Source organism: Anabrus simplex, chromosome 7 (assembly GCF_040414725.1).
Source record: "Anabrus simplex isolate iqAnaSimp1 chromosome 7, ASM4041472v1, whole genome shotgun sequence".
In the NCBI taxonomy this organism is placed as follows: Eukaryota; Metazoa; Arthropoda; class Insecta; order Orthoptera; family Tettigoniidae; genus Anabrus; species Anabrus simplex.
The window spans coordinates 262,525,126-262,539,514 of NC_090271.1; the positions used below are offsets into that span (position 1 = coordinate 262,525,126).

At 40.6% G+C, this 14,389-nt stretch overlaps 1 protein-coding gene across 1 annotated transcript in view; it reads left to right on the top strand.

Annotated features, from left to right (window-relative positions):
• Positions 1-14,149, top strand: part of C15 (homeobox protein C15) — a 405,656-nt gene extending 391,507 nt beyond the window's left edge. Inside the window, exon 3 of the mRNA XM_067150915.2 lies at positions 13,867-14,149. Coding sequence (XP_067007016.2) covers positions 13,867-14,149 — 283 coding nt within the window. The remainder of the gene's footprint in view (positions 1-13,866) is intronic.
• The last annotated feature ends 240 nt before the right edge of the window (positions 14,150-14,389 follow it).

Here is a 14,389-nt window from a genome sequence, read left to right on the forward strand (position 1 = left end):
TCGTTTCTGGGTGATTTTGGTACAATCGATGTTGCGATGTAATATCGACAGCATGGTTTCATCGACACGAGTTCGTGAATTCTTCGTTATCTTCTCAATTTACGAGTATCCAATGATCACAGAAAAGGACTTTTCTATTATAAATAATAATTGGGTCCGCCTATGTGATTTGGTGGTTAGTGTGATTAGCTGTCACTCACGAAGGCCCGGATTCCATTCCCCTTTCTGCTACGAAATTTCATAAGATGCACGAAGACTGGAACTGGGTTCAGTCAGCCTCGGAAGGTCAAATGAGTTGAGCGGGGGTTCGATTTCCACCTCATCCATCCTCGAAGTGGTTTTCCGTAGTTTCCCACTTCTTCTCCAGGCAAATGCCGGGATGGTACCTAACTTTAGGCCACGGCCGCTTCCTTCCCTCTTCCCTGCCTATCCCTTCCGATCTTCCCATTCCCCTACAAGGCCCCTGTTCAGCATAGCAGGTGGGGCCGTCTGGGCGAGGTACTGGTCTTCATTACCAGCTTCATCCCCAATCAAATGTCTCACGCTGACGGACAGTGCCCTTGAGGCGGTAGTGGAGGGATCCCTCGCAGGGTCGGAGGGAAAAACCAACCCTGGAATGTAAACGGATTAAGAAAGAAAGAAAATAAAATGTATGCCGATGGAAACCATTGCATTGTACAGTTAAACTACAAATGAGTGTTAATTTTGTTAGAATAGAATACTCCCATCCCCTGGTTTCGGATGAATCGGGAAGAGAGTAACCATTTATTAAATCCAAATTGATTTTTTGATACATGCATGATTTTTCTTATTACATTTGTTTATCTGCTAATACATTAAACAGTATAATTAAGCCTAATAAGTTACAATATCTAAATTGTCGCTCATAGAATTATTTATTTATTTATTTATTTATTTATTTATTTATTTATTTATTTATTTATTTATTTATTTATTTATTTATTTATTTATTTATTTTTCTTAGATGTTAACAGTATGTATAGTCTAGAACAGGGCCTCTCAGGGTGCATGCGCGTGGTGCATGCACTGTGCACGGTGCAAAAGACGACTTGGCTTGGTTGACCAGAGTGCAGACCCCCACTCCTCGATTTGGAGCAATAGCGCTTACTCTCTCTTTCCTTACGCCTCTCTCGCTCGCTCCACCTGTCTGCCTCTTACCCACTTGCGCCGTAGCGCTCCAAATCCGGGCTGAGTTGAGCCGAGTATAGCCGAGTAGAGCCGAGCATAGCCGAGTAGCCCAGAGACGAAGCGTTGATCCGAGCCATACCGAGCGGCACCGAGCGGCACCGATGCACAGTGCACGGAGCTCTTGCGCCTCGCTCTGCACGCGTGAGATTTTAGGCGTTTGAGAGGCCCTGCTCTAGAACAACATGTGTCGTTCATAAGTTGAATTAGTGCTTACTTTCTTTTGCCACAGAACGTTTGCTGTCCTTCCCGGTGCGATCCGTTCTTTGTCCAATAATTTCAAAATTATATAAAATTCTTTCTCTCTTTCTATTTACGTTTGGAAATTGATACCCAAGTATTTTATCCTAAGTGAGTCTCTTTCCCTACATACACTCAACAGATCTACCTCTTTCATGATTTCCTCGCATATAAAACAGCACTTCTCTTCATATCTCTCTCTTTACACTCTCATTCTTATGGATAACCATCAGCCACCACATCGTATCTCCTACTTCTATTTGTTTTACTGATTTCACAGAATTTCCGTAATGAATCTTTGGTCACACATTCTGATATAAACACCTGTTTCTCAGTATATTTCACTGATTCAATTAATTTTCTTCGTTCTGAATCTCTTCATCCCAGTAGTCTCCCATTCCTATTCTATCCAGCATTCTTTCCACCTTGGTTATCCAATTACTTTTTTTATCTAACATACTTTCCACCATGGTTACCCGATAATCATCGTACAGATATTTCATCTGATGTTGGCATGATATTATTTTTCTGCACATGTCAGGAATTAATATTGTGTTGTTGGGTCATCAGTCCTCAGGCTGGTTTGTTGCAGTCCTCCATGCCATCCTATTGTTGGGAGATCAGAAGAATGCACATGCCCGGTGAGGCTCGGGGCGAAGGGGTTTCCACCAGCAGAGCCAGTGACGCAATGGTTACCATAGCAACTCCGCTACTACTTAGGCGACTTTATATTATCTTCCACTGGCAGCTCTTCGCTCTTGTCAGTTGTAATCCAGCAAACTGCAAAGTGTGAGTCAATGTTTTCGTGTACCAGATAAGAGCAGATAACAGCCGATCTGTCTGGGCAGAACAGGAAGTTCGTGCTTGCAGGCCACATTCCTTATTCTTGCATTCTTCTCATCTCTACACAGTATCATGTGCTAACCTTTTCATTTCTACGTAACTATTACATCCTACATCTGCTCTAATCTGCTTGTCATATTCATACCTTGGTCCACCTCTCCCGTTCTTACCACCTACACTTCCATCAAAAACTAACTGAACAAGACCTGGATGACTTAAGATGTGCCCTATCATTCTATCTCTTCTTCTCATAAAATGTAGCCAAATCGATCTCCTCTCACCACTTCGATTCATTTGTGATTCGATCTATCCACCTCACCTTCAGCATTATTCTGTAACACCACATTTCAAAAGCTTCTATTCTCTTTCTTTCTGAGCTAGTCATCCTCCATGTTTCACTTCTATACAATGCCGCACTCCAGACAGAAGTCCTCAGAAACGCGTTTCTAATTCCTATATCAATGTTCGAGGTGAGCAAATTTATTTTCTTAAGAAAGACCTTCCTTGCTTGTGCTAGTCTTCATTTCATGTCCTCCTTACTTCTACCATCGTTAGTTATTTTATAACCCAAGTAACAATATTCATCTAAAAATCACAGCAATAGAACCAGCTTTTGGGTGGTTAGGCCGTGTGCATTATGCAGAGTTTCGTCCAGACGTGCCATTTGGACTCATCAGCTGGAATGGCACGCCCCTCCAGGACTCTGCTTAGCAGGCAGACCAAACCAAGCAGAGTCCTGGAGGGGCGTGCCATTCCAGCTGATGAGTCCAAATGGCACGTCTGGACGAAACTCTGCATAATGCACACGGCCTAACCACCCAAAAGCTGGTTCTATTGCTGTGATTTTAAGATCTGCGGCTGTGAAAGCATTTTTTGACAATATTCATCTACTTCCTTTAAGACTTCATTTCCTAGTATAATATTACAGGTATCACCTGATTTCGTTCGACTGAACTCCATTACTTTTGTTTTAGACTTATTTATTTTAATCTTGAACTCCTTATCCAAGACTCCATCCAGAAATTTCTCTAAATCTCCTGCAGTATCAGTCAAAATAACGAAATCATCAGAAAATCTCGGCGTTTTGATTTCCTCCTCTCCTTGTATTGTGATTCCCTTTTCCAAATTCTTCTTTGATTTCCTTCAGAGCCTGTTCTATTTAAACAATGAAAAGGAGATGGGACAAACTGCAGCCTTGCCTGACTCCTTTATGGATTGCTTCTTCGTTTTCAAATTCCTAGATTCTTATAATATAACACAATTATAATAATTATAATATAATAATTATATAATTACTATAATATGCGACAAAGTATACTTTTACTTTAAATTTCAGAAAGAAAATAGACACAGTTGGGAAATTTAGATGGTAACCTAATTATAACAATGATTTTTCTTAGAATTATTGATGAACCCCTTAAAGCTATGATGGCTATTTCTCCTAACGTTGTCACTGGCAGAGACATCGGTTTCCAGAAATTGGCGGCAAAAACTAGTATTGTTCCCCTCGTTCCAATCATCATTCCCACTATGTCGACTTCCTCTAGCTGGTATTTTTCTCTGTAGTAAGGAATTGTTGGTAAGTAAACAGGCCTATTCATTTTCTCGAGGTTGACACCTGAGGCTAAGACTCATGGCTTTCAAAGTCATGACTAATCATGGTTATAGATCGTTGCCAAAAATGTTAACAAATATAGTTTTGTGCAAGATCTCACCATGTTCTTCCTATCCATTATGTTCCTAAAACTGCTCACGCCTCCCAGCTTCGTATGGATATTCAGTTCTTTAGAACAATTTCTCTTGTGTTTCATTTGGTATGCCTCTGTGTAAAGGAAAATGAATCTTATATACAGTAAGCTGTAGGAGTGCGTGAATACGTCATGAAAACATACATCCCTGCAGTACTGAATGGTAAGGTTCGTTCTGCTATACATGAAACCATAGGAAAATTAACATAGCGAAAATTGTTCCGATGGATTGCATATCCACAAATGGCTGGGAGGCGTGACCTGTCTTAAGAACGTAATGGATAGGAAGAGCATTGGAACATACGAGGTTTTGCTTCTTAGGCATCAATTTGTTTTGTTTGTTTGATTAACTTGCTTTATTAATTTTTATTATTGTCTTTCATGTTAGTTCTTATCTCCGTCATTTTGAAAAAACAAAAGTTGGCACCACTATATTCAATCCACCGTCTACCAAACACAACCTTACACTTCTTGTTGGAGAGATAATGTTTATATGGTAATACTGGTAACTTATTAAGGGTTAAAATTTTATTATTCTGCTTAGATAACTTCTTACCTTGCTTTATTACAAGGCTCATATCGCAAAAGAAGTGAGATAGCTGAACCGGTTTTCTTACTCTCCGCACTTGAGGCTGTACGAGTCATTAATTTTCCATAACACCGTGAGTACGGAGGTAGTTATATTAACCATTACCACCTAATTTGGCGGTACTCTGTTTACCCTGGCCTAGTGTTGTATATATAATGGGTGTATGTACTCGGGGCTATTAACTTTGAAAACATGCATACACCTTGTCAGAGCTCATAGCCAGTTTAATTAATTACAACCGCAATTTTCGTTACTAAATATTGCTCTCTATTGATGCGAACATGGCGCCGGCTTTAATAATTGACTGTCGCCTACGATTAGTGTGTCAGTGAAGCAATATGACGGCTACAGCATGCCTGCCTGCTAACCAACCACCCCTCGGAGTTTAATTAAGGTTTTAATTAATTATGAAAGCTTTATAGCTCACCGTGTAGACCTTGCACAGTCCAGGGCAATACAAAATGGCCACTAATTACAAGGACTTATTTCATATTTTACATCATCCTGACGTAAAATATTATACAAAGGGCCGCTTCAGCATACACTTCAGGCCACCATAATTCAGACAAGGATTCAGACACTTTAATAGGATTCGGTGCCAAGGATCTAGATGTTTTAAAAGTACAACATCAGTGTATATTACCCTACAAATGTTTTGATGTATGACGATTAGTTAAGACGGAAACACATCTCTTAAGGGGACATGTCTGTGAAGACCACAGTAAAGTAGTAAAAAATCACTTTTTGTCTTCACAATTTGAACAGAAATACTCATTCTACGGGGACAAAAAGTATCATGTGCAATGAACCACCAGTGTAGATTTTTATCGGCTTATTAAATACTGGTTATACTTCATGGTTATTTTTTATGACAGTGGACTACAATCATGATATTTGTTAAAATAGTTTTTAATTCGATAAATTTCATGTATTGCTATTCAAATTTTCTCAAATTTTGTCGAATATCTTATGGCCTATTTTTCATAAATAAATAGCTAAATTTGTTATTATACTTCACATTTAAGATAAATGCACATTAAGAAAGTGTGCCAAATTTCATTAATCTATCATTAATGGTCAATGAGATATTGAACTTATATTTTTTACTTTGAATTTCTCTCCTGTAAAATTGTATTTCTTAGAATATTTAATTTACTCTCTGGAACCACTAATGATAGACCAATGCAATTTGGCACACAGTTTAGTGTGATATTATCTTAAAATTTTACTACAATTAAAATAAGGGCAATAACATTTTCGGTGAAATAAGTAAAAATTTTAATAACAATATATGAACTGCCCTTACAAAAAAATGTGTTACCAAATATAATGATTGTAGTCCACCTTGTAGCTACATGCTGTGGGCAGTAGCTGCAAAAGTATAATTAATGCCACGTGAGTACAGTAGTTCCCCAGTTTACCCTTCCGACGACGGCTTGGAGTGAATTTGCAGTCATACGAAAAGTATCACAAGAAATGAACTGTCATATAAGTATAACCAGTAACTAATGATGATGATGATGATGATTATGATGATTGCTGTTTAAAGGGGAGTAACATCTAGGTCATCGGCCCAACCAGTAACTGATAAGCTGATAAAAATCTACAATGTTCATTCATTGTACATGATAGTGTTTGTCCATCCATGTACAAATTATAATGGCAAAAATTTTCGATTACTGCACAGTGGTCTTCACAGACAGGTGCCCTTAACTAGATGTTTCCGAGATAAGTAAGAAACTCACGTTTGAAATATTGAAGCTCCATTTGCAACAAAAACATTTACAACCACGGCGCTACAACTCTGACAGGCTGGGAATCAAACTGGAAACACCTCTCAATCACACGATTCAGTTCTTGAGTTACAAGACATAGATGCTACAGACAACCCGTTGCTTTGGAGTTATTGATTGTCAAATAGTAATAGCCTAATTAGGAGACCATATTTTAAAGTAAATCCCTTTCTTTCAACACGAAACATGAAATAATTCATTACTGTGTTCAAACCTCCTTTCCGACAAAATTACGTGGTTTAAAATCCCCCTCCCCCCGCCCCACACACACCATATTTCCTTTTTTAACATTTCTAGCCTTGGTCCTTTCTTTGACAGGTAATTACTTTCTTCCTGTAAACTCATATCTTCCCGAGACAAGCGAGCAGACATTGAAAAGCTAAGAAAATTGTGCTGGTTTAGAGTTCAGAATAAAAACCAAAATTTTCACCACTGGCTTCAGTTGATGTTGAGCAGTCTTTTCTACTTTATAAAGGGATTTTGTATTCAAAGTGACAGAAATTAAATTTTAAACACATTGAAATATTGAATGTGGTCAAAAGTATCAATGAATTTGCTGAAGTGTATTTTTATATAAAGTACCTCTTACTCCAAGGGTAACAGTCATTATTCAAGTCCTATTTGCTTGTAACTTCTCCTTGTTTTATCCATTTTTGATGAAAAATTCCCTTTAATATCCGGTCTCTGCTTATTACACAGGTAGGCCTACATGCAATTTCTTCTTAATTCTCAATCCGAAGATTAGTTGGAAGCAATTCTTCTCTTCCACTCTTCTTCGTTCTCCGTTTGTCTCTTCATCGAGCGAAATTCTGCGTGGTCTGGGGCACGTAGCTGTCAGCTTGCATTAAGGAGATAGCGGGTTCTAATCCCGCTGTCGGCAGCCCTTAAGGTGGTTTTCCGTGGTTTCCCATCATTTTCATACCTTAATTAAGACCACGGCCGCTTCCTTCCCGTTTCTAAGCCTTTCTTATCATATATCCGTCATAAGATCTATCTGTGTCATTGCGACGTAAAACAAGTGCTCAAAAAATAAAAAATAAACTCTTCATGTCCTCATATGAACCTACTCCTACACATCGTCATTGCGACTAGAAGGTCCCGCTATGTGATAATATGTTATCTTAGAACACTCAGAAAGGTTCTGGGATCTAAGGTTCAGTATTGTATGAACTCTCAACGAACACATAGCAATGACGATATTCTATGATCTCTCTAGAATATTGTAGTCTAGGTCTTCCTCTTCCTCTCTCGACTCGAATCATACCCTCCATTACATTAACCGTAAAAAATACTGTGCCCGCAGGGATGGCCAATTAATTGGTCTCTTTTTCCATTGCCTTGCTTTTCGCAGTAGCGATCTTTTTCCATCAATTTTCCAAGAATTTCTTCATTTACGAGTTTTGCTGTCCTCGAGATTTTTTCCATCCATCCTCCTCCAGCACCACATCTCAGATGCCTCTCCTTTATTGCATTCACCAATAGTCCACGTTTCCCAACCTTATAAGGACACGTTCTAGACTTAATAAATCTTCTTTGATATAAATATGTATCATGACTGGAGGTCATCCGAAAATTTCTGTGACGTGAAGCGACAAAATGTGTTACGGAAGTGTAACCATAGCAACCGTGCAGGCAGTGATATGAAGTATGGATGGATGTAAATCTATTAAACAAACTATTTAAAATAGTTTATATTTAATCCGCGATGACGAGATATTTTGTCAAATAAGGACCTGCGGGAAGTTACAAGCAGGAACAAATTGTAGTTAAAACGTTAAAGAAGAGGGAATGGTTTTGGACTGCACGCAGTTTACGAAAACCAGAAAGGCAGCAAGCAGCACGAATACGTGGGAGATGTGCAGGAGAGGAGATTGCAGATGAAGGGAAGACCTGGGAGGAAATAATCGACATCTGGCAGGTAATGCATGAAATGGAGGGACTTAATTACAGCTTTATGGTGCAATTGAAGATTATATCAATATAAATATGAGCAGAAACGTTCTCATTCCTCTTATGGCTGTTTTTGTTTCTGCTGCCTTTTTGACGTCACATACGTAGTTGGTGACGTTGATGTTGGAAACAACATTTTGAAATTCCCTTTATTTTCTCACTTCGTATGGTACGAAAATTCAGAAAATGTTCCAGTTGTCTGAAGAAAGGCTTGCAAAAGAGTTACGCAGAACTTCTTCTTATTCTTAATCTTCTTCTTCTTCTTCTTCTTCTTCTTCTTCTTCTTCTTCTTCTCGTAGTGCTTCATCCATTTTGGATGTTGGTGATCATCAGGCTTGTTAGTGGTGTATCGGAATAATTTACAATTTTGCTCTACGTCACACCGACACAGATGTCTTATGTCGACGATGGGATAGGAAAGGGCTAGGAGTGGGAAAGTAGCGGCCGTAGCCTTAATTAATGTACACCAGGCGAGTTGGCCGTGCGGTTAGGAGCGCGCGGCTGTGAGCTGGCATCCGGGAGATAGTGGGTTCGAACCCCACTGTCGGCAGCCCTGAAGATGGTTTTCCATGGATTCTCATTTACACACCAGGCAAGTGCTGGAGCTGTACCTTAATTAAGGCCACGGCCGCTTCCTTCCCAATCCTAGGCCTTTCGTATCCTTTCGTTGCCATAAGACCTATCCGTGTCGGTGCGACGTAACGCCAACTGCAAAAATAATTAATGTACAGCCCCAGCATTTGCCTGGAGTTAAAATGGGATACTACAGAGAACCATCTTCAGGGCTGTCGACAGTGGGGTTCGAACCCACTATCGATTGCAAGCTCACGGCTGCCCGACCTTCACCGCACGGCCAACTCGCTCGGTTATCGGAATAGTTCTGCTAGAAATATTTGGTAGGCCTACCAGTTTCTCAAATTCCTTAACCAAGAGATCCATCGGCGTCCTCTAACTCCATCCTCGAAGATCTTCCATTGAAGGACATGCTGATATGCTTGCAGTATTTTAACTTCCTGTGCATCCATATCCCTCCAGCGGTGAGTTTAGGACCTTTGCGCTCTTATAGGGACTGCACCTTCTTCCATAGGCAAGTGCATTACGATCCTTTCAGCGTTTTTCATGTTATAGTCTCCGGCTCATTTATTATTGAAAGGCCCTCATACATTATTCGAAAATAACCGATTTTAAAATGTATAGGATGTCCTCATGTAAGCGAACACTTCGAACCCTGGACAAACAAAGCATCTGGTAAGTGGATCGAAGCCATTGAAATATGGATTTATAGGTGGATACTGAGTATCTCTTTCGCTCTGTCCGTTCGGCTAAGTACGACTTGGTTAGTCACATGATAATATTCTAAGTAACCACCTATAAATCCATATTTCAATGGCTTCGATCCACTTACCAGATGCTTTGTTTGTCCAGGATTCGAAGTGTTCGCTTACAGGAGGATATCCTATACATCTTAAAATCGGTTATTTTCGAATAATGTATGAGGGTCTTTCAATAATAAATGAGCCGGAGGCTATAACATGAAAAACACTGAAAGGATCGTAATGAACTTGCCTATGGAAGAAGGTGCGGTCCCTATAAGAACGCTAAGGTCCTAAACTCACCGCTGGAGGGATATGGATGCACACCGTGTGAAGACAGAACGAGCAGGCGTACGCTTTGATCGTCCACTGTACCCAGTCGTACTGAAAATACCTATCCTCGCCACTAGATGGGGGCTTCATTCATTCCATTCCTGACCCGGTCGAATGACTGGAAACAGGCTGTGGATTTTCATTACGCCCAGAAATCAGTACTTGGCCAATTTATTTTAATTATTCTCATAAATAACTCTAGTTGCGCCCTTGGACCAGTGTAACCATGTTAATCAGTTGCTGACTGTCCTGCAGCCATTGCCCCGGCCATGCCCCGCTGCAAGTGAAACTTGTATAATGTAATGCGCATGATGCGTGCCCAATCAATTGGTGACTATCCTGCGGGTTCCAATTGCGGTGCAGTTTGTGCTAAACTCTGGTGAAGCCGAGCGGATCAACAGCGCTCTCCGAGGAGCATTCAACTACATCCATACTGTATCAAGTGGATCACTATGATTATTAGGCTAGTGAAATGTAGCCTCACTAATTTATTAACAAAATAATTACTTCAAACATGCATATTATTTATCGATCGGGCTGTTTTTACGCATCCCACTCATTACTAAAATATCCCTTCAGCTGCAGGCTGAATTTCATACAAAATTGATCGTGCTTCCACATCCTCTTCGAGTCAGAAAAGCAGTAAATATCCGCATTGTGAATTGGAAAAGTTAGAGATCCGATTTTACAAACGTCCATCCAATGGCATTTTCAAAGATGTGGAAGGAGGTGTAAAATTGTGGAATATATAAGATATTTTCCACTTATTTAAGAGCAAAGTTCTGCATTCGGGAGAATGGTTTTCTGTCGTTTATCATTTTCACTTCCAGCCAAATGCCAGGATAGCTCTTATTCCTAGGCCACATCCTATTCCTTCCAGCTCCTTACTCTATTTAAGCCACCGTCATTCATCTCATTAGCTCCTCAACTGAGTTTGACAGCGTCAGAGAGAGCATCAGGATGTATTCATTCATCGCACCCTCATCCCCGACCCCGTAACAGGAAAATTAAACTGAAGGGTAGAAGAACAATAATAATTATTATGACAATAAAAGCAAATGTTTGCGAGTAGGTGTGTGCGATGCCCAACCAAATCTATGGCACGCAAAGGTCTGAAATGTTTAATGTAGGCGTATTTTATATGAATCTTTATACCTGCTTTCATTACTTCTTTATACATTTAATAGTTTAATTAATGTTTTTGTTTAGTTATTTTCTATTTATCCGATATTCATTTCATTCATTTTAGGGAATACACGGATTTCGCTATATCAGCAATAACAAGTGAACCGTATTTTCTTTCAGCTAACTCAATCGTATACTTTAGTCAAGGGAAACAAATAGTACATAACATAGATAATAAAATGAAAACGAAAACCTACAACCTGTTTTCCAGTCAATGGCCGGGTCAGGGATGGGATGAATGAAGCCCCATCTAGCGGCGAGGATAGGTATTGTGCCGGCTGCCGAGGCCTGTCGCACTCCTCTGGGGCAAGGATTAATGACTGGCAGATGAAATTAAATGATAGTGGAGAGTGTTTCTGGAATGAAAGATGATAGGGAAAACCGGAGTACCAGGAGAAAAACGTGTCCCGCCTCCGCTTTGTCCAGCACAAATCTCATATGGAGTGACCGGGATTTGAACCATGGTATCCAGCGGTGAGAGGCCGATGCGCTGTCGCCTGAGCCACGGAGGTTCTAGCATAAATATTAATAAACAATTAGTCAAGGTGCCGTTTTAAGTCCATGGGATGGGAAGACATTTTCGTTCAGTCCGTGATATCCGGAACTGTTTGTCTGTATGTGTGCGATGTCCAGCCAAATGTTAGTCATACCTGGGCTCAGCATTTGACCGATCACGCATGGCTGTGTCTTCTATCTTCTATCTTAATCTGTTTACCCTCCAGGGTTGGCTTTTCCCTCGGACTCTGCGAGGGATCCCACCTCTACCGCCTCAAGGGCAGTGTCCTGGAGTTTCAGACATTGGGTCGGGGATACAACTGGGGAGAATGACCAGTACCTCGCCCAGGCGGCCTCACCTGCTATGCTGAACAGGGGCCTTGTGGAGGGATGGGAAGATTGGAAGGGATAGACAAGGAAGAGGGAAGGAAGCGGCCGTGGCCTTAAGTGAGGTACCATCCCGGCATTTGCCTGGAGGAGAAGTGGGAAACCACGGAAAACCACTTCCAGGATGGCTGAAGTGGGAATCGAACCCACCTCTACTCAGTTGACCTCCCGAGGCTGAGTGGACCCCGTTCCAGCCCTCGTACCACTTTTGAAATTTCGTGGCAGAGCCGGGAATCGAACCCGGACCTCCGGGGGTGGCTGCTAATCACGCTAACCACTACACCACAGAGGCGGACATGGCTGTGTCTGCTGCAAGAAATGAAGCTGTCAACGGCATCAACAAGCAACATTTACAAGAATTGCCCTGTGTTATTCAAATTTACAAGTCCAGCGACACGACCTGTAAGACAAATGAGACTGTCATGTACACGACAGAGCTTTTGAACAACTTGAGTCACCTGGAGTACTCTCGAACATCTTGCAGCGGACGATTGTGACACCGATTATCCTTCTCAGGAATATGAATCCTCCTTCCCTTTACAATGGAACACGACTCTCAGTCAAGAAATTGATCCCGAATATTATCGAAGTCACCATCATGACTGGACATGCCGCGAGCGAAGTACTATTCATTCCTCGGAGTCAAATCATCCCTCCGGATATGCCATTTCAGTTTAAATGTCGCTATTATCAACGAGGCACAAGGACAGTCGCTTATAGTTGTAGGACTAGGTCTTCGGAAACCGTGCTAACCCCATGGCCACCTGTACGTTCGCTGTTCAAGAGTTGGAAAGGCAAACACACTACATATTATCTTAACGCCAAAAAGAAGGTCTGTAAGGAAAAATTCCTTTCTTTTTGAAAATATATAACATGGTCTTTTATATTGTTTTAATGTTATTTGTACCGTTCCACCAAACTGGTATCCTAAGCATTAAACGTAACAATATTCTTAAGTATAAAGTAGTGCAGGCCTATTGCATGCAATTTATGTAAAAACGATGTATGTCAATAAATATATTTTCTTATCTTGATTTTAATAATTACTTCAGAAACATATGGCGGTCGAATTTGTAAGCGTGGGCGAAGCCGAGGGTACATGGTAATAATAATAATAATAATAATAATAATAATAATAATAATAATAATAATAATAATATGAAATGTATGGCTTTTAGTGCCGGGATATCCCAGGGTTCGGCTCGTCAGGTGCAGGTCTTTCTATTTGACGCTTGTAAGCGACCTGCGCGTCGTGATGAGGATGAAATGATGATGAAGACAATGCATAGGCCTACACCCAACCCCGTGCTATTGGAATTAACCAATTTAGGTTAAAATCCCCGACCCGGCCGAGAATCGAACCCGGGACACACTGAACCGAAGGCCAGTACGCTGACCGTTCAGCCAACGAATCGGACAATATTAATAATAATAATAATAATAATAATAATAATAATAATAATAATAATAATAATCAAGCTTGTAGTTTTCGTCACTGTTGTTGCCGTTATCGTAGTCATAGAACTAGGAACTCGAATCAGTCGAATCTCAGAGACTGACTCTTTAAATATAGCCTATGTGCATTGGTCGAGATTCGAACTATGACCGCTTTGGCGATAAGCCTATGTTGATGTTACTTATTACCAAGTTCATATTACTATTATTATTATTATTATTATTATTATTATTATTATTATTATTATTATTATTATTCAAATCCATTGACTCTTGACACGTTTACTGTACTTTCAGCGAATCTTACATTATTCTTCGTCTTGTTCCAGGAGGCAGACAGCTGAAGAACGGGAAGCGGAGCGGCAGGCTGCGAACCGGTTGATGATGTCACTCCAAGCCGAGGCTCTCAGCAAGGGGATGTACCACTCAGCGGCGGCAGTGGGGGTGACTGAGAGAGGTGCGGCACCTCAGGACAGCGGACCTAACAACACCTCCCTGAGCGCACTCCAGAACTTACAACCGTGGGCAGGGGGTGGTCCTCCTCAACCACCACCTCCACAGCCACCTCACTACAGCATCAATCCTCCTCCGCTTGCATCGCCGATCTGTTAGGATAATTTTCACCTGCACAGGAAATGGACAGCATTTATTTAGAATTGCCGCTGCTTGTTTTCCATGTGACATGGTGTTCGTGCGTTAATACTTAGTGTGTTACCAGCTTTGTTTAGAACATTAAGTACAAAAATAATATACTGTACACATAAATAAACTCCAGATCATACGTCGATCCGGTCATGAAAATACTTGGAAAGAAAATACTTAAGAATTAACTCTCTAAAATGAATAAAAAAT